Raw genomic sequence first — 22,015 nt, forward strand, 5'->3', positions numbered from 1 at the left:
CTCAGATATTTAAAATATTCAAATTTTGAAAATAGTTGTTGTGCAGCCTCGAGCATCATCTTGTTGTTTTCAAGCTCTGCACGAAAAATGTTTTCTTTTTGCATATTGTAGTGTGTTTTGAATAGTTGTAGAAAACCCCATGCTGTTACTGTTTTTGTTGCTGCCGGCCACAGGACGAGAAGCAGCCAACCTAAAAGAGGGATGGCACATAACTTTTATGCTCGCAGGCGAGAGTTCCACAAACAAAACATCCCGCAGCAGCAGCAACAACAACAACTTACCAGAGCACAATGGGCTGAAATGAATGCCAGCGGCAACAACAACAACAACAACAACAACAACGACTGCAGGTAGCTTCAACAATAACAAACAAGTAGCACTTACAATTGTAAAATTGCTTTGGTTAACACCTGCAAGTGGTGGTGACCGCCACATTCCCCTCCCCGACCCCTTTTAACCCATCCCTCGCCAACACAACACAACACAACCGACCGTGCAGTGGAAGCAATGCATAAAAATGCTGAAGGGAGCAGCAAAAGAGCTGCAAAATGAAAAGACAAACCATGAAAATTAATTATTTTCTCGCAAAAGTGAAAGAAATGTAAAGGCATTTACTATATACTTGTATGTATGTATGTATGTATGTATGTATGGGAGTGTTTTTGCGTTCAAAAGCGGAAGCGGAAAAGTGAAGTGAAGTGTGGACGACTGACAGATGCAGGCGGAAATTGTGTTGCAGCAGGATTTTATTGTATAAATTCAGAGAACATACGTACGACTATATGTATAGTATAGTAAGTATACTCGTATGTATGCATCTCTCTGTGGAAGTGTTTGTTGTGAAGCTACAGTACTTGGCTTCGGGCTGACGGTCAGGCAGGCAGCTGTTCGCAGCTCCCGTTGTTGTCAAAACTCATGCATTTTCCAGCAGCTAGATCGCAGGGTGCAGGCGGGCAGCAGCAACAACAACACTCAGGATGCCAGGGAACGGCAACAGTTTAACAGTTAATTGCCAGTGACGTGATGGAAATAGCGACACCACTACCACCTCAGCCCTCTCCACCAGCTCCCCACTTCCAGGTCAATGTTCCTAGCACCTTTCGTTCGATACACGCTTTGCTAATTCTGCAATGGATCCAGGCTTCCTTTCACTTTGCTGCCTCCAGTATTGTTTGCATAATTGAACCTTTTTGTGATGGATGCGCCGGGCAGTTGGATTATGTTAAGCAAAGACAGACAGCATGAGCAATTTACTTTGTTACTGTCACTTTTGACGCTCCTCCAGAGAGCCGGAGCCGGAGCGGGACTGGGGATGGGGATGGGGCGGGGGCCGGGACTGGATCCTGCAACAAACTGTCAGCGCGATAAAAGCTGTCACATTGTTTTGATTAAGCTGACATGAAATTGAAAAAGTAAAACAGCATTTTATGAAAAAAATTCTAAAAATTAAATTTTTTTCTTTGAAAATGGGTCAATTGAGGATAACGGGAGTTTTCGTTTTGTTTTCGATGACATGTTTTGATAAACCATTTTTGATTGTAACGGAATTTTTAGTCGAAATAGCAGAATACAAATATATTTCTTTTTTATAGAGAACTGTTCTTTATTTTATTAAATTCCGTTTATTTATAGTCCTTTTGTTGCATTAAAGCAAAATCTATAAACTTAAAGTCGTTCAACTTAGCTAGTTAAATATCGCCCCAGATACAATGAAATGATTCAAAATTTTTCCAAAATATCTATTTCATATAAATCCGTAAAAACCTGTATATATTAATGATGTTATATTTTACGTAAAATACTACAAAGGACTGTTAGTTTCCCTTTAATGAACACAAAACAGTTGGTTTGGAAAAACTGTATTTCTTTAAACATTCGCTGTAATGGCTACTATACCCATCGAATTGATCCATAAAAATGTAAAATGTTTATTCTCCTGCTCACTTTCAATCACTTTTAATTTAAATATAAGGTGTCTGTTAACAACCTTGTTCTCAGTCTCAAGCCTTGATGTAATACAATTACCTAAAGAGCAATTTGCGCCATTGTGTCCTGTTTAAAATGTGACACTATCATTGTTCCCCGCCACTCCTGCGTTAACTGCCACCGATATTGCTTCTGATGGCTCTATAGCTTCTCCCGATGCTGCCTGTCATTGCCATATGCGCGCCAACACGCTGGCGAGTTAATTAAGCCCGGGACGGGCAGTTAGGTGACAGCCATGCCCACATTGTTATTGTGTGTTTATTGTTGTTGTACATGAAGTTGCGCGTGCACTAGTGCCGCCGATATCTGTTGCCTTTGCAATAGCCAATACCGTAATTATCGGAAGGCCAATTTAATTAAGTTTTAAACGCGCAAAATAATCAACTTTATGCCATTGCCAATAAAATTGAATGGGGGGCAGATAGACGGACACCCATGAAGGCTGAAACAAAAACAGACATATAGAGTGATGGACAGACAGACACGCAGACAGACAGGCGGGCGACATCGATTGGCAAAAGTTTCATTAAAGTTTTGCCAGCTTGAAATCACGCGAATGTACCCTTACACGCCAACATAAGTATAAACAACATTTATTTTGTCAACGGATTTTGCCATCACTGAATACTATACTACTTGTATATAGTAAGAACGAATTTATTGTACTCGTATGTATGTATGTGCTGGCAAGTCCTTGGAATATTGAGTAGAGAAAGTTATATCAATAAATAAAACTGCGTTCTTTATGTTGCCGGGTTTTACGGTTATTGTCTACTACTTAGTAATTTGTTTAGTTAATTAAATTGGACATTTCAATACACTTACCTTAGGCCATCATCCACTTCTATGCTTTGCGAACATAACGTCGAGCGCTCATGTTTAATCCAAACACCTCCAGTAACGTCAAACATTTCGTCGAACCGAACAAATTGGGTTAACAAATTCGACTATGGATGTCCTGCCTTACTTAGCAACTGAAAGAATCGTTAAGGCATGAAAAAAGTGTTAATTTTTTTTTATTTCTTGAGGACGCTTTTCCTATTGCATTTCTCAAATCTGAAATGAACATAGATTTGAATAATATAGACTCATACATATATGTTTTATATGCCACAAAAATATATCGGTTTATGAAATGGTTTGCAATTGCTGTTATAGGCCATGTTATATAATGCATTCAAAGAGTATCGATAAACTGCTTTGACAACTAGACAAATGATCGATTATTTAATTCTATTCTCACATAGTTGCCATTTCCACAAATCACGAGAACACACAATTATCTGGCAACGTATAAAACAGAGAAATTTTGACTGCTAAACAAAAATGTGATATATCTTAGTAATTTTAATCGGTTTTCTCCGTATAAACAATCAAATTGAACACAATCAATTGAACACACACCCGCACAGAGCCCTGACTATGAGTATAGCCACCATTCCGCCCATGTTTGCTGTGGGCAGCGGCGATGGTGGCGGCGGCGGTGGAGGTAACAACAATAACCAGAAGCCGCGTCCCAAGAAGCTGCTCAACGATCCGCGCTTCCGAATCCGACCGCTGCAGCAAGTTGCCTCGGCCTGCATGGGTGCCATGATTACGGCCTGCTTTATGACGCCACTCGACGTTATCAAGACGCGGATGCAATCGCAGCAATCGCTGCGGCATAAATGTTTCCTCTATTGCAACGGCCTCATGGATCACCTCTTCTCGTGTGGACCGAACTGTCCCAATACGAAGCCTCCTCCGCAGTACAGCAGCACACTGGACGCTCTTTTCAAAATAAGTCGGACGGAGGGAGTTACGGCGTTGTGGTCGGGTCTGGGACCCACACTTGTGTCGGCTCTGCCCTCGACCATCGTGTATTTTGTTGCCTACGAGCAGTTCAAGGCACGGTTTTATCGCTTATATGTGCAGCACGAGAGAAAGTCGGCAGTGAGATCCTCGCCAGGCCCACAATATATGCCACTATATGTGCCCATGATGGCGGGTGTTACGGCCCGTATTTGCGCCGTCACCTTTGTCAGTCCCATCGAACTGGTGCGCACCAAAATGCAGTCACAACGACTGACATACGCGCAGATCCGAGGCTTTCTGCGCAGCATTATTCAGATGCAGGGCATTCTGGGTCTGTGGCGGGGTCTGCCGCCCACGATTTTGCGAGATGTGCCATTCTCTGGCATCTATTGGCCCATCTATGAGAAGCTGAAGAGTACATTTGGTGATGGCACCCAGCAAGGATCGTTCGGCTTCAATTTCATGGCTGGTGTACTGGCGGGCTCCGTCGCCGCCACAGTGACCACTCCCTTTGACGTCATTAAGACCCACGAGCAGATTGAATTTGGTGAACGCGTTATCTTCACGGACTCGCCTGAGCACGAAGTGACCAAAAAGTCCACATATAATCGCCTGGTGGAGATCTATCGGCTTCATGGACTGCGAGGCCTCTTTGCGGGCCAAGGACCCAGACTCTTTAAAGTGGCGCCCGCCTGTGCCATCATGATCTCGACCTTCGAGTACAGCAAGTCCTTTTTCTTCTACTATAACGTACAGCAACATAATGAAGCGCTACTAATGAGCAATCCAAATGCCAAGCTGGTCAAAGACGATGACATTGAATAGCTGTTGAATGGACGGAGTAATGATTTTTTTTCTTAAATAAACACTGTTCTTGCTACAAAGTGAAAGTCAGCCCGATGTCATTAAAGTTCTTGTGGGCTTAAATTAATTGCCAACAGAAATCAAATGAAATCTGTGTGGCTTAAAGGATACACACTGATATGGCCGTGACTGAGGCGTATCCTCAGCCTGTGCTCGTGCGAATATTGAAGCTTATAGTATGTACAGAAATTAAGTTGATTGCAGTTACATTAAGTTCTGCAATCCTCTGCTCACACTCCCGTTTGCTGTTATGGGATTACGGGATACAAATGTGATTGAGTATGAGACCGAGTGAATGTAACCGAATGAGCCGCAAGGATGCTTTGAATTTTAAGGCGGAATTTTTAACCGCAGTAAAGCAGTTTCAATTATTTGCGGGTTAATTGCTGTTTTCGCATTTGGAAAATATGAGCTAATTAATGGTTCACCGAGAAGATGGATGCACTTATTGAGAAGGCGTTTTTACTCTTAAGTATTCGATTTGGAGAGTTAATTATTGATATTATTTATGCACTACAAATAATGTATTTAGATTGCAATATTAAATTTAAATTTATTTATTATAAATATTAAAATGAATGCTTTATTTTCAATCTGAAATTGCTCAAAAAAAGTCCGATTAAGTACGATATAAAGACAGTTTTCGAATAAATAAACATATTAATTTATTTTTATAATGCTAGCTTAAAATTAAAATCTTAAAATTAACAGAAGAGAAGAGATTATGTTTGCAATGGCTTCTAGGGCCTTCAGCTAACTTCGTATGTACATTTTACAGAATTAAAGAAAAAAATAGGAATACATATGTACGAGGATTGTGCTTAGATTTTGTGGTAAATGCTTGTGGCTTTTAAATATTTTAATATGAGTTTAGAGTTTAGTATTGATGGGCTTGTAATTAAGATGATAGGGTTAATAAATAAACTTATTTCCTATTACTTGTATTACTCAAATGTATGTTAGAAAGTACTTATATTGCAAAACATTTTTATTAATTTATTTTAATATGAATCTGCAATCTGTCCTCAAGGCAATCTCAGCATACCAGTTCATTATTATAAGTTGCAATTGAATGCACTCATTAGTTCTTTTATATTTTTTGAATTCAATATAAGTTTCCCAACACAACCATTCATAACATAAATGACCGATCATCAGTCAGTCATTAAGATACTTTTCGGGCATGCCAGTCTATGAATAATGGAAATGAATGCACTCATGGTGCCATGATATTCTGTCCTTCCTCAAACGAACGCTCACATATGACAAAGTTGTGTGCAATTTAAAATGCCAAAAAAGAGGTTGAAAAACACTGCCGCAGCAGCTAAAGTCATTGATCCTTATTGGGCGCATATTGGACTTGCAATGGCATAGCCTTAAATCAATGCCAGACCAAAGAGCAGGCCTTAAAGCCCCAATTCAATATCAAACAGTTCAGCCCACACAATGTCAATATTTTATGCTGAAGTAAAAGAAACCGAAATCGTAGGAAACATAAATAAATCCTGGCATGTTCGAGTGCCGATGTTTGCGTGCGAGCGTGCGTGTGTGTAACTTTTTTTTTAATGCTACAATTAAATGCAAATAAAACGCAACAAGCAAAATGAAACTGTCTACCCAACTGACAAAAAAACACACACAAGCATAAAAAAACACAAACACACACACACAAAGAACGTCGAGCCAATGTTGAGAGAAAAGTGACAGGACATACAACAGCAGCAGCAACAGCAACAACAACTACAACAGAAACAAAAACAAAGGCACGCTCACATGCTGTTGAGCTCAACTCCCTGTCAACAACTTTTCTTCCATTTTTTTCTGTTTGTTTGTATGTCAGTACAAATATTTTTGAAGTTCGAAAACAAGCAGCACAATGAACACAATGTATTGACTATACAAGCCCTATCCTCTGCCGTCCTGCTGCGCTCATGCATCAGCAGGAGCAGTAACAACAAGAATTGAAAAAAAAAAAAATCATCTGGATACTGACACACGCACGCGGAGATATCCCTTTATCCCCGCATGCCGTTAACGTTAATATAATTTCAATTATTTAAGTGAAGGCATATTTTAATGCGCTTTATTGGCAATTTTTTACCAGCAACAAAAACCAGAGTGTACAAAACAACCAATGCCAAAAATATTTTGGGCATTAAACATTTCTTGCTAGCGACTTTGAGGGCTGAAAGTGGCAGGCCGTGTTTACTTGTTTTTGCTGCTTTGGCAATTTGTGGTTTATATATTGTAGTACAGGCAGGCGGGCAGGCGGGCAGGCAGGCTATTTGTGCTTTTCCATTTTCGACAGGGCACGTTCTGTATATTTTGGCTTTCTTTGCAGTTTGTTGTTTTCCATTTTTTAATTCATATTTTTTCTGCGCAATTTATGGTCAATTTTCCAAACTGCAATATTGTGTTCTTTGTCAGATGTTGCATTATTTTCTGGACTATTTTTCAATCCTCAAACTCAGGCCACAATTTTAATTGCATTTTTAATAGGCCTGCTAGACTGCTGGATGCTGGACTACCCATTTAAAATTAATTATGTTTAGATTCGTTATTCGGCTTCACAGCGCAAACATACTATATTTATGTGCATTCAACCACAAACATGCGGCGCCAAACTTCCATTTGCCTTTTCCGCTCTCATTGCTTGAAATGTTCAGTCAGTGAATAAATTGCATTGAAAAATCCTGCCTCTAACTATATTTAACAGTATATTCAGCATTATCTGAAACAATGCGTTTTAATTTAGAGACATGACAGCATTTGTGTAGCATCAATAGTACAATAATGTTGAAAAAATGTATGAATTTCTACTTTTTGTTTAACATTTCAGTTCCTTCTTTTTTTTTGGAGTACATTGTTAAGTCATTAAGATCTCTTAAGCTAAAGCACAGTATTGTTTGATGTGTGCAAGCCAAGGTCTTTGCATTCACATTATTACAGATTTTCTCAACTTTAGTTCATTAAATGCTGATTTCATGAATTCGTAATGGAAATATATTACCGCTCATTAATAATTTATCAATTTTATTATGTTAATTACTTTATGGGATTAGTCTATTTATATTGCAGCGTCTAAGCGATCGATTGGTTAAATAGCGATCTATGGCGATTTACACAAATATTCGAATATTATAGTCCTATTCAAGAAAACTACAAACCTTTATGAGAAATATACAAATATTTAATATCCCATTTGGAAAAAATCATAATTGTCACCAGCAATTATCACTAAGAAAATTTAACTTATTTGAAAATAAATGAAGCATAGACTTAAGTTTTGATATTAGCTACTTAGTTATTTATCTATTAACAAATGAATTAAGAATACGAATTATGTAAATGAAGCATTTACAAATCAAATGCCAAATTGAAGGATAACATTAGTAAAATATTACACACTCCATTGATCTTGTACGTTTTCAACATAATTTTCATAAATTTTGAGAAACAAAAGGCTGCCTTACCCACAAATAAAACCAAATACTTAATTCATTTCATAAGCAATAAGGCATTTATATAAGGAAGAGATAAAGTCCAATGTTATTTGTAAATGCTTTCAATTTGTTGAATAGATGTGAATTAATACATTTGAATGTATTCATGCATTAATAACTCATATGAACTCCATTGAATTCATTCGTAACACAAGCAATTAATTCTTGTATGGCTTTGCCAAAACTTTATTCGTTTAGAATTCAGTGATCCGACTGTCCCGATTTGCTGCTCAATATGCCACGTGCTGCTGCTTTATTTATTGAAGAACAATTTCCTTAATTGTTGAGTTTTATGCGCTTGCCAAATAGGCGGCAAACTTTATTAAAAGCACAATCCAAATGCCTGAAGCCAGTTTAGATTATCCACAATATATTCTGAAGTTTCGCATTTCACAATACGCACACTTCGTCCATATATACTTGTACAGTTCGTTCCTTAAACATCCGCCAACGTTGCTAGCAGCCGAGCCAAACAATTTCCGCTTGACCTTGTTGGGAGTGTTTAATTAATTTCCAGAAAATTCACGCAAGAAGTCGAGGCGCTGGCAAAAAAAGAGAGCCTGAAAGCAACAACGTTTATTTAAAAATACGGCGCATTTTTTACACAATTTCTACGCAGGCGATTTTTCTTGGGGATTTTCAGGATCTAGAGCGAGTTGTCGTCCATCACTTTGACAGGCGCTGGCGCTAGCGCTGGCGCCAACATTGAAGGCATCGCCTAGGTCTTCAAAGGTGTGTGCGCAATTTTTTAATTAGCGCAGCTTTCCAATCTTTTCTTTTTTTCTCGCTAAGATGGCGACGGCAAGTCTGTTATCCTTTCGCAGACTGCTGACATGCCTTGCACCTGATTGCGTGTATATTTATGTATATATGCGAGTATACCTGTGTGTGTGTGAGAGAGAAGACCTAAAAAGCGTTTTAATTAAAAAACACAAAATTGACAGGCGAAAAGAAAAAATGGCGTGTTTGTTTGTTTGCTCAAGTTACCCGAAAAAAACAAAGGGTAATATGCAACAAGGATACGCGCACTTGAATCCTTCTTAGCCCCCACTCTCTGGCCTTCGGTTTCGGGTTCACATTGAAATGCAGTTGATGGTCGTCGTCAATGTCGTTGGTCGCGCTTTTTGATTTCTAATTTGGTGCGCACTTTTGCTCGACTTTCTCCTTACCGCGTTCTCTTAATTATTCAGCATGGTCAATTTTAACATGGTCATAAATTTTTGCCAGCGTTTACATTTTGCCTTTCATTTTTTCCCATTTCGTAATTTTTTTTTTTTTTTGGTGTGCCGCAAATTACGCGCAACATTTCCTAACATTTTTTTTAAAATGCTCGCCATTTTTTTGAGTGCTGCGCCATTTTATTAAATTTAATTGCGGTTAATTTGCGCGCATTTAAAATGCAGACCTCCTTCCAAAAAAAGGAAGAAAAATAGGGAAATTGAAGTTCAGACTCAGGCGCATAAGTTTGCTCATTTTTCTGGCATTTCAATGGCGCCAGCAAAGCAATTTTCTTGCAATTTTTCTTTCCGCTCGCTGTTCGGCATTTGCCTTTGTTCTGTTCTGTTCTGTTATGTTCTGTTCTGTTCTGATGTGTTAGCCGGCATGCCATTCGTTTTCATTTTATTTTTCCGTATTTTTTGTTCGTTTGGCTTTTTGTTTCGACATTGTCTAAATTATTAAAGCGATAATGGCGCGTAAATGTCATAACTTCGTGGCTGCGAGTTGCGGCAGCACTTGCTTAGGACCAGAAGTTGCTTAGTGAATTAAACATGAGGCTGCCGCTCCGCTCCGCACCACTCCACTCGGCACAGCTCAACTCTCTTGAACGCTTCGGCGAAAACCGTTTTCTGCAGTAACCCAGTAATTGATATCATTTAAAAGGTTCTTGTCAGCTGGTGGCGGCTTAGATTGGAAAATAAGCTGCCTTAAGTGTGCTCGTCATAATTCTATTTTTATTAGGCGCGCAAATGGTATAATGATTAGGTTGAAATTCCACTTCGGGCAATTTCCGATGTACTATTAATAACAAGACAAATTGCTCAACTTTAAATAATTTAATCAGCTTTCTGTGGAAGATGAGCCGGAAGATAGAGTTTGTTTTTCCGCGTAAAAAGACTTAAAGATTTTTGTTTTTCCTCCTGGCGTCTTTTAGCCTGATGCCCTCCTTCATAATGAATAATTCATGAGGTACCTTCATAAAAACGCAAATGTTATAGCAGCTAGTCAAGCGTAAGCTAATAACATATGCGAATAATGTATGCACTACAATTTATATTTTGTAATCCTTTTTGGAACGGCTCTCTTTTGCATTTTCTTTCCAAACTTCTAGATTTCAAATCAAATCGTCTTGTGTTTTGCATTCCTGTTGGTTTCTTTAATTAAGCCCGTTCTGTTCATTGTAAAGTATCAGAAACATTGCTAAAAAAAACTTTTCTATCCAAGTATTGTTTGCAATGTCTCTCACTTTGTTTCTTCGCTTTTAATTGGCATAATAAAAGCCTTTTGGCAGAGCTAGTCTCTAGCAACTGTAAGCCCTAAAAATTAAGCTAAAAGCATTCTCCTAATTACGCAGCTTAATCCACAATAAATATTAATCAGCTTTTTAATGTCATAGCCTTCATAAAAGCGGATGTGGCCAACAGTTAATATGCCATGCCCTTCAAACTTAGCTGAAAAGTTGCTGAGAGCACAGCTTAAAGCGTGCGCCTCTGTGTCAATGTGCCGCCATTTTATCTACATACGCGTCTATGTAATATACAAGTTGTAGGTGGATGGGTGTGGTTGTGTGCGGGATTATGTGTGCTATGCAAAAACTTTCAATATGCGAACGCGAGCATAAACTTTAAAAAACTAAAACAACAAATAAAGTCACACCAAATGCTTTGGAAATTGTAGAAAAATATAAAATTTTTGTGGAGAAAAAAAGCAGAAAAGTTATGTAATTCTGCAACACTCGACATTTTTGCCTGAAATTCCTGGGAAAATTTAAAGTTTTGTTTGTTTTTTAGGTGTCGGTCGACTGCCCAAAGATGGAGAAATTAGTGGAATATTTCGATCGCTTAAACTTAATTTGCATATTAAGCAAATTTTTTTGTTTTTGGAACACAGCAGCAACAAACATATCAGTTCGTGAACTTTTAACCTTGCCCAATCCCAAATGGTTGTGTTTTTATTTTCGTATTTATTTTTATTGTGCACTCTGTCGAAAAAGTTTGCGGCTGCGTTTGTTTAATTTGCATATCAAGTAACGGCCTTGTGTTCTGTCCCTGCCAGGTTGTTGTTTGCATACATTTTTCTCTTCTTCCTGTATCCATACATACATGAAATTTTGTTGATAACTCGCACGTGGTGCACAAATATTTGGTGGCGCAGGTGTGTGTATGTGTGTATATATGTGTGTATGTGTGTGTGTGTGTGTGGGCGTGTATGTATGTTGACCGAAGGTAAAAGGGTTACACACGCCCATAACAGAGCCACAGATCCTAAAATTTTCGCGCCACTTGCTTCATTATGACAAACACCGTTTCATGTGCCTTGATAAACAGTAGAGTGAGCGGAAGTAATTAAATTTGAATGCTGGGGGAGGCTCCACGCACGCCTGGATGGAGGCGATGTTGCTGCGAAAGAAGGCTGCTTTTGAAGACCTCCTTGATTGCTTTCAGGCAATCGAGCTAAAGCCCATTCGCAAGTTGAGCAAAATAAATATAAATAATAATAAAAACTTGATTAACATTATTTAAAAATTAAAAATGTATTATACGGAATTTAATAATAAAACAAATCTAATAATGAGATCAACTGTTCACATTAATCAAATCAAACCGATATATACTCTGCACCAATTGCAGCTGTAGAATAAGCACTGGGTTTAGGTTTACACCTAATGCTAATTAAATTCCTTCTGACATACAAATAATATATAATATTTTGCAATGATGGCGATAGGGTCTAAATATATGTATTCTTACTCCCCTTTCTTGGAATGTGTAAGTCCTTTCGCATTTCCTAGCATTAAATATAAATAAATAATTATATAATCGTGTGCTTCAGTAATTCGACACGATTTCAAAATAATTGAAAAGTGCATCATTAATTTGCGTTTTTTATTTCATAATAATATCCATAAGCCTGGCCTTTGTCATGGCAATGACAAACAGGAACATGTCAATACATATGTAAAATATATAGCATACATATATGTAAACAGTTTTAATGCTGCGCACAAAAGATATGGCAGAGACAATAAGCTGTTATTAAATTTTACTTGCGCATTTTAATTGTATTTTTTTTCGCAGCTGTACTCGTATCATTGCCCTGTGTTCGCCCTCTTCTTGACCAGGCCAACTGTACTGCATGTCAGCACGTACATTTTATTTCATTTCATTGCAGGAGACAATGAAAACGTTCCAGCATAATGCCATATCATTTACCTTGACAACCAGCAATGGCGGCAGCGTCGCAGATGGCGTCGACGCGACGTCGACGTCACATACCATAAAGCAAACCGACAACGCCTCCTCAGACAGTGACATTCATAAAGACGCGCGACCAGGGTGCAGTTTGATGCTGATGAGCCATGACAACGACCAGCATCCAGCATCGAGAATCCAGCATTCAACATCCAGCAGCCAACATCCAACATCCAAGAGACAGTCGACAAGAGACAACAGACGACAGAGGACAGAGGACAGACGGTAGGGGACAGACGACAGACAACAGTCGACAGACGTTGTTGGCATCATGAAAGTGGCTGACAGGCACTTTTTGGGAGCGGGGAAGTGGTAGCGGCAGTCATCAACGCGTTACTTTATGAAATATGTTATGCAAACTTATTAAAAAATGTGGAAGGGCAGCCTGGGATCTGGGAAAGTGCAGGCCAACAAGGGAAGTGCGAAACATAAAGCCTTTATGCACCGACACAAAAATTAATAATAAATGTGACAAATTGAGTTATTTTTTTGTTATTTTTTAAGCGTAAACTCTAAATTTAGGGACTTCAACGTGTGTTAATTTTTCAGTAGAACGGCAGCAATTATTCAAGAGTAATGCCTAACAAAAAACAAAGAAGATTAAATTAGGGTCTCCTTTAATTTGCTTAACTGTCAACTAACTTTACTTTACTGTTTTACTTTAAATGAGAATTTAGCTTAATAGAATGGATTAATTGGCCATCAATTCTATCGAATTCAATAGAAGCAAATAATATTCAAATTCAGGGAATTTTGTCTAAGGCACGATTATTTTCCTTGGAAACTTGATGTCTGTTCTCACTGCCAAACTTAAGTTACACTGATGAAATGAAAGTTAATTTTATTGATTAATAAATTTAAATGTTTAAGTAAGCTTTCAGTCGCAGCTAAAGAAGATTAACTCAAGAATATGAATAAATATGTACGCTCTAGAGAGTGCTGAAGGAAAATAACAAAATAAATAATACAATAACAAAAATCATTAAAGAAACTCTGGCTTCATTCATCGCATAACTTATCATTTTAAATAATTTAATAATTTAATGTAAAAGGCTTTAATAAAAATGGATACGAAGAAAACGTTTTTAATACAATTTTAAAAAATATTACATACTGATATAAAGTGCGGATTTGAAATAAGAATGGTAAAAAAAATCCACTTCAAAATCTTCAAATTCATTTAATTTTGTAAATAAGAACACTCGAAGAACGGGAGCTGAGTTTATTCATGCTCTTGAGCTCCTTTTTAGAAGTGGACAATTAATTGTTGGAATATATTCTTAAACACTTTAAATTAAATCCTAGATTAATATTTACTTAAGAACTTTGACTTAAATCCTAGATGAAATATATAAATTGTTTCATTGTTTTTCAACTGTTCGTTCAGTTGTTGCAGTTGTTGTGGTTTTTCAATGCCCCAAAAAAGCGTAAGCGCCAACACGTTTCGTTCGTTGTTCGTATTTCGTGACGACCATGGGTCTGTTGCAAATGTCGACAATGACGCGGTTTCCTGTCAGTGAAAGTGTGGTATGTGTATGTGTATGTGCTTGTGTGTGTATGTGTGTGTGTGTGTGTGCACTAGACTGAGTTCCGACGACCATGTGCGGCCGCTTGGCGCTGTTAAAGTAGGATTTTGGCTTCAGGTTTTGGTGGCGTGCAAGCTCTAATCTCATATAATGCCTTTTTGCAGGCGTTGTAATTTAGTTGCAATCCCTTTTTCATGAAGCAGACGACGACGATGACGACGATGACGACGATGACGACGCGGACGGCGTTGATGACAACGGCTACAACGATGGTGACGACAACGACTAATGACTTTGAATTTGTTGCCCGGCAGCCAAATGAGCGTGTGAGTGGGTGGGATGGGCGTGCACGTGGGTGGATGCCCAGATGTTGTCGCACTGATCGCCATTAACGCAACACAAACGCTCGCTCCCCAGCCACACAGCGGCAAAAACTGCAACTTAAGTGCAACACCAGCAGAAGCGCATGAGGCAGCCACAAAAATCATTAAGCTGCTGCTGCTGCTACTATGGCAGCTGTTTGTCGCCCACACACATGCTGCCAAAGGAACGCAAATGTATCTTTTTGCCGCCAGACATGACGGATGAGTTACATACGCGTATATAAATTTCATGCCACATCACTCATACGCCACTGTTGCTATAATTGTATGCAAGAAAGGGTGTACTAGGAGAGGTGAGGATGTACGAGCTGGTATGCTTTCATTATGCTGTTGCTTTAAAAATTAATAAAGATTTCATAAAAAATTTTAGTTTGTGAAATCACTACAAATTGAGCAAAATAGAGAAATCTAATATTTCTGATAGATTTTACGTCAGCCACAGCATATAGTTTGAGGGTTAAGCTTCTACGAAATATGTAAACATTAAAGCGACAAAAGATAACATCGAGAACTCTGACAACTAACCACCAAACTAAATAATAGCGCATAAAGTTTAAGGGATAGTATTAATTTTGTTGGCTTAATATGAATAGTTTAAAAATGTCAACTGTTTCCATTACATAAATATTTCCACTTTTATAACTTAATGTTTACTTTTTCCAAGCGAAAATTATACTCAAAATTATATAAATATATAATAAAAGGTAGACTTTAAATATAATGGACTCTTCATCAAATTGCGATTAAATAAAATTGATGATCATTTTCAAAAATCTTGTATTTAAATTTCTCCTATTTTTAAATTGAAACTAAGGTAAAACTTCAACGTTCATTGTATTTGCCATCAACCAATATACTTGTATTAACAAAACTTTCGTAATTAGGATAATATTCAGTTACACATCATTAGGCTTTATTTAAACAAGTTTCTGGTGTTATAATCAGCCTAAAATCTTAGCTTAAGCCTCCTGCTGAGGTCGTATGTCAAACACACACACTTCGTCTTATTACATGCTGTATCTTCATAATTTGGGCTTATGAAACTGTTTACTGAGAGTCTTGCACAAATTCAAGTGAAATTTTGTAACCAATGCACACGCCATACACATATGGGCTTAGAATTTGTACATTTATTATGTTAATTGAGTTTTCCTCAATGAAAATAAACTATAGCAAGGCCATGCAGAACGTAAGCCAAGGTTGCAGTTCCATTATTATTGTGTATACGGTAATTTGCATATTTGTGTATTATATTTGTACAATTTTACATGCAGTGTAAGTTTCTGTCATGCATCAACAATTATGATACATTTGCTCACATTTCCAATTGTGCTGCTAATTTAAATGTGGCTGAAAGGCTTCATAATCAAAATATTACATGTATCGCATAGATTCTCTTTGCGGCGAATACAGAGTTGAAAACAATTCGAAAATAACATAATATTTGAATTGAAGATTGGCAGATATTCTCTTATATTTCCTTAGATTAGTTCTTCAGTAGAAATTAAGTCAGCTTGTACACTTTATTTATTAAATGCTTTAAAGCTTATCTTCTTTTAATGTAATAGTCTTAACTCTGTGAAAAAAAAACTTTCTGTTTGTCAAGACTCACCTCAGCTTTTACGATTCCATTTATTTTTTTGGCAGCTCCCTTTACATTTATCTGGCAAAATAATTAAAAGAGATATGGGTGATTCATAAAATGTCTCACACAGTGATTACAAAAGCGAATAAAAGTTAAATTTCAAGGACTTTAATTTATTTCATATGCTCGACCATAATCACAACAATAAAGCGCAACAACCGCAAACCCACAAAGCCTGAAAAAATAACCACTTTGCTTATTTACAATGCGCATGTAATGAACAACAGACGATGGCAACAATTACGTTGCTTTTAACAACATACAGCATACAATATACAAATAAAACACAGGCACACACTTACCCACACACTCATCCGCTCACGCTCGTACTCACACTCACGATGGCATTCATTTATGACACATTATTATAACACTTTTCACAACACGCGTACACGCGACGCCTAAAAGCAGGCAACAGAAAAAGTGAAGTGAATCGCAAAGCAAGCGCCGTTTGCTGTCCTGGACGATGTTGCTTGTTCTGTTGTTGTTGCTGTTGCTGTTACCGTTACCGTTCATGTTACTTTTGTTGCTCCCATTTGTGCTGACTGATAAATAACGACACAATTGACTCGAAATCGCACACGCGTTAGCATACACGTGCACGCACCTACAGAGATTCGCATTAGGAATGCGTGCGTGACAACAACACATTTTTAAAGCATATAGTGTTATAGACTGTAAACATTTACAATTAGTTGATATTGGAGTCAGAAATACAGCAATTCAATAGAAAGTTCGAATCAGTTGCCAAACCGTTCAACATGGCCGCCTAGGAACCGAAATACGGTTGTTCCACCTGAGATCTATAAGTCGTGCGAATGCAGATTTCTACTACATATTTTCATTTCTACCATTCGTTGTCAATTGTGAAATTGAATGCCCTGAATCCTTTTCAATTTATTTTCATTAACGTAACTAGTTTTTTGAATATATGACCAGCCTTATTTTGGTAAACATTTTGCTAAATTAAATCTCATATGTCTTCAAGACTTTTTTTCTTATCCCGAAGACATTTTCTGGGAAATTGAAGTTCATTCTTGCTATTTTTATTGTTTGTTTGTTTGTTGGAGACATTCGCATTTTTCCAAGAGTTCACGCACATCCTCAATAATACACGCCGGCAGCGATGCTGGTGTGACTTTTATTGTTGTTTTTTCACACACATTTCTGCTTATTTATTGAATTTATGCGCCCGGATCGCTTTTATGTCCTTCTATATTAAAGTTTTTTTTCCACAATAACGATTTTTCTTTTTATCAATATTTGCTTTTTGTATTGCTCCTACGTATTATTCGAGTGTTGATAAAAAAATTTTATTAATGACCAATATGCGCGACTTCCTTTTATGGCGAGTTTCCGCCTTTATTTAGTTTTGCGCGCCCTTCACATTTCTCCATTGTCTGCATTTGAGTTTTTCATGCCTGTTCGCTTTTATTGTCCCAGCGGGCGCATGTTTCTGCATTAAAAATTTCCAATTTAAAAGCTTTTTGTTCAACTTTAAAGTGCAAACGCAATTTTTTCAAAGTATTTTTGTCCGTTGCTGTAGACATATGTAAGCTTTAAATTTATTTGTGTACTTGTTTATTGATTGTAACGCATTTTCTCATGTCCAGCATGGAATTAATTTAAATGATTTATTTTGCTTAAATTATAAAGGAGGTGGGGTGTAGTGGAAAGTTTTGTGCTGGACAGTGGCATGATTGATGGCCCGCAGGCAAACAACACAGATTTAATTTGATTGATATGCCAGGGGCAGGGAATAGAAAATCGATTGGCATTTTGACCGGTCATGGCTGGCCTTGCGTATTTAAAATAATATATAGCAGTAGGCTTTGCTTTGAAGTTCTACCCAGGCCTTTCAAATCTTTTCATACTCAGTGCAGTCTTTTATCAGCCGCCTGTCAGCTCAGATCCTCTCCAACAAAAATATAATTGAAATGGTTCGTAATTTTGTAACCTAATTTCGAATTTTTCAAGTAACGCATATTTTGTCTTTTTCCCAACAGATTCTGCTATAGGTGACTGACATTTGACTCAAATGGCCGCCGTAGCAATAGACTAAATGTGAAATGCACCGGCGGCCTTATGCACACCACAAGCAAAGAACAACAAGGAGCCGAGACCCGAAATAAGGGAGGCACAAATTCTCACATGCCACCCGACTGGAATTATAGCCACGCTCTTACCACCTGTTCAATGATAATGTTATAAGTCTAATAGTCAGAAGGACTAAGGGAGGATTCTCCTTATACAAATAAATGCGAATGCATAAAAATTCGAAGCGTTTTATAAATTGTTCAGGGAATATTTTTGACAGATAGAATATTTTTTGGACGTTGCAATCGGTAATGATAAAACGATAGCCGCTAAGGAATTGCAATTTTCGATATGAAGTTAAAGCTGAACATTAGCTAGAAACGAATTGCGAATAGCAATGAAATGTATATACTTGTATGTAAATGTCTACCAGTTTCTATTTAAAATGGCAAAAAAGGATTTGAAAATAATGCATTCCACAAAAAACGAAATGTTAATCTGCGCTTTCACTCAAACGTTCACTGTACAATGTGCGAATCAAAATGTTAGCCTTAAAATTATGTTAAAATATGGAAAAATTATGTTGAATGTAGGCAATAATTGGGAAGCTATAATGTGGGAATATGGGAATATAAAATGTTGCAACAAATCACAAACAAATATACCAAATGGAAAAAATAATTTTTTTTGCCAGCATTTTGCAAAAGAGTTTCACAAACGTGTCAAAAATGCATAAAGAATAAATATCATTGATAATTATAATTATAAAATGAATCAAATGCTGAATAAAAAATTGACTTTTATAGTACAGAATATACTTGTAAGCAATATTATCGAAGCGAATAAATTATTTTTTAAAATCTGTAACCTTTATTTAAGATCTGTCCAAGGTTGGACAATTATTAAATTTTATGATAACATAGAAATTTGTATCATGCTCCTGTGGTGATGGTTGATTCGAATCCAGTGCCTGCTCAGGAACAACCTCACCTTGTGGGATTCCTTCAAGCTCGTAGAGTTATGCCAGGCCCCCAAAAAGAACTAAAATAAGGAGCCCAGTAATTGCAACACAGTAGGCTTTGCGTCTAGGTTCAATCTGTTACATTTGCAAATTGTGTGACTTCATTCAGTTGTTAACCTCAACCAGCACAGATCAGTTCAAATTCGTGTTAAACAAATCAAATAAACTTTTATTGGAAAAGAAACTTTCACAAACGAAATGATTTGCATACCCTGCTACCTCTTTCCACTTCTCTATCCGATACTATTCATCCTATGCTTCAAGTTGGTTAACAGAGTTCGCAACTGGTACGACGGAGGCAAAGCAAATAAAAATGAGCAAGCTGTAAATATCGAACGGGAGGCCGACAAACGCTCCGGAGACAACAGTGCTAAGCCAAAGGAGAAGAATAAAGGTACAATGACTGATGGAATACTGCACAAGGACCAGTCAATGCAGACAAAGCGTAATAAATAGAACGTACAAGTACTTCGCAACTTTAAATTCAAGCTATATTTGTAAAAAAAAAAGATATACCCCCACACTCAACACACAGCAATTTCCCCGCGCGAAGCGAAGCGAGGCAAAATGAATCGATTTCCCAATAATTAACTCGCATGGGAACTTCAATTATTCAACTACTTAGTTGTCTATTTACTGTAACCCTTGTTATATACAACAAATAAATGCAATGGGTTGTACAGAATGAGTCCGGTTTAGAAACTATTTTGATATCTATATCAGTTAATGAAAAGAAAAGAAAATAAAAGAAAAAGAGTAAGATTTCATAAATAGAATCAAAGCGCGTTGAATATTCACCCTCTACCCTCTCGCAAATATGAAGATATTAAATTATATATTTGTTTCAACAGTCTTAAAGCACTCCAGTTTTAAGCTAAGCACAGTATCTTATGTTGACCGATCATGAATAATTCAATCAGTTAGGTCATTATATAGATAAGGTATACAAAAATCACCAAATATAGAACAATGTATGAAAAACGAACCCATGTTAATGTTCCGCACCCACGCACTCCTTATCTTAAACTTATCAAAGGCTAGGAAGCGTGCTGCGCATTTCATTTATACTCGTATTGCGTTTATCCACACTCTGTATTCGGTATCTACGATATGCAATGCTTTTATGATTCTCTAATCGGTTCTCAGTATTCATTTGAGCTTTGGGTCACGCTTTATGCAATAACATTCGATGTGCGGTTCCCAATAATCTCATACATTTTTTTTTCAACGTGGCATTTCTGTCAACCCTCTATACTCCGATTGCCAACACAGAGACAGTGTTGTGTAATACTCCAACACGTACGGATATTAACAGCCATCTAAGTGCTGTTTAGTCCTGAGCATTACACTACAATTACCAGCATTGCTCCTTGGCGCCCTCGCTTACGCATTGCCAAAACAACGTGTCAAAATCTGCACACGCTCCACATTGACAACAACAGCAACACCAGCAACGAAAATAACAGCAACAACTATAAACCTGTCCTCCAACCAGCTCTCAAATACCAGCCTTGCCTTCTTCTACGCTCTACGTGCGCAGCAGCCGCTACGTGTCGAATTCCAAATAACGTTAGTCATAAATGTTAGACAATGTCTGGGAGCATGGTGGCATCTGTCGAGGTGTGGATGGAGCTGGAAATGGGAATGGGAATGTGCATAGGAGTGGGAAAATGGTGATAGTAAGTCTTGTGCATGTTGGCGTATTTAGCCAAACACACCTCCACTCAGAGAAAAATTACTGCATTTTAAAATATCGATTCGGCTTTGAAAAATGCGAGGATTTTTATGAACTAATTAATTAATGTCGGATATTAATCTCAATTTTATTTGGTAATATTGGAGAAAGTCTTTGAACAAAATTGTAGTATGGTGTGGAAAGAAAATAATTTGCTTAGAACTTATTTGAACTTCTAAAGTACATAATAATGTCAGTCCTTTTCACTTATATCGAAAGCAACAGCATCTCTCAGCGAAAACGATGTTTTTTTTTTAGACTTCTGGAATGGTTCTAATTTAATTAATTTGGGTGCACGCTAATAGCCTCCCTTTGCTCGTAGATTAAAACGGCGAAGAGCGGCCTTTTTCTTTAATTATCATTCCAAATAAAAGTCTTAAAAATATACAAAAAAAACTAACCTAAAAAAGAATAGAGACAGCATAAAATATAATTCCGTATTCGTACGTTTAGTTTACTTTTCCCGTTTTCTCTCAGTGCAAGGACATATGCCTTGCGCATAGGTGTTGGCAGCGATTCTTAGCCCTCGAAAACTTCTGCTCACTGGCTGTGTACAACGTAATCATATCAGCGCTACATTTTGCCAGTCCTTGCTGCTATGTTTTGCTTTTCTCCTCCTCGCTCTTCTCTCCACATCTGTCTTTTAGTTGCCTGCCTTGTTAGGCCAGCGTTACAAGCTAATGCCCTTGTATGTATGTAGTTGTTGCTGTTGCTGTTGCTTTTGCTGGTATTCCCTCTTCGCCTATCTTCTTGGTGAATATTCTACTTTTAGCTTAGTTGCCGTTGCAGGATCTGCTTTGTTTTGTTTCTGCGTTTGCATGGCAAGCGTGGCCTGCAGATATGCTAAATGCAGTTTGCAGAAGGACGATAAGGAAGTTGAATCTCGCTGAGCTCTCTCTTTATTTAAACCTATTTCAGCATTAGAATGATTAATGCAAACTCGATGTAATCTCTTCTAAGTACATGTCGGTCTCAATGCAAATGAGAGACTCCTCCAGATATACTACATTTGGATGAGATGTTTTTGGTACGAATTCTGAAGAAGCTAATGC

The 22,015-nt window shown here is 37.5% G+C and overlaps 1 protein-coding gene and 1 long non-coding RNA gene across 2 annotated transcripts; both read left to right on the plus strand.

Moving 5' to 3' along the window:
* The first annotated feature begins 3,378 nt into the window (after window positions 1-3,378).
* Window positions 3,379-4,670, plus strand: LOC115624154 (solute carrier family 25 member 40). Its single transcript, XM_030518751.1, has one exon. It carries the CDS (start codon window positions 3,409-3,411, stop codon window positions 4,603-4,605), a length of 1,197 nt encoding a protein of 398 aa, XP_030374611.1. The 5' UTR covers window positions 3,379-3,408; the 3' UTR covers window positions 4,606-4,670.
* Window positions 4,671-17,999: 13,329 nt separating this feature from the next.
* On the plus strand, window positions 18,000-18,445 carry LOC115624296. Its single transcript, XR_003995448.1, has 2 exons — window positions 18,000-18,110; window positions 18,177-18,445. It is a non-coding gene; the product is annotated as an uncharacterized LOC115624296 (long non-coding RNA).
* The last annotated feature ends 3,570 nt before the right edge of the window (window positions 18,446-22,015 follow it).

This window comes from Scaptodrosophila lebanonensis, unplaced genomic scaffold (assembly GCF_003285725.1).
Source record: "Scaptodrosophila lebanonensis strain 11010-0011.00,11010-0021.00 unplaced genomic scaffold, SlebRS2 tig00000053-arrow-pilon, whole genome shotgun sequence".
In the NCBI taxonomy this organism is placed as follows: domain Eukaryota; kingdom Metazoa; phylum Arthropoda; class Insecta; order Diptera; family Drosophilidae; genus Scaptodrosophila; species Scaptodrosophila lebanonensis.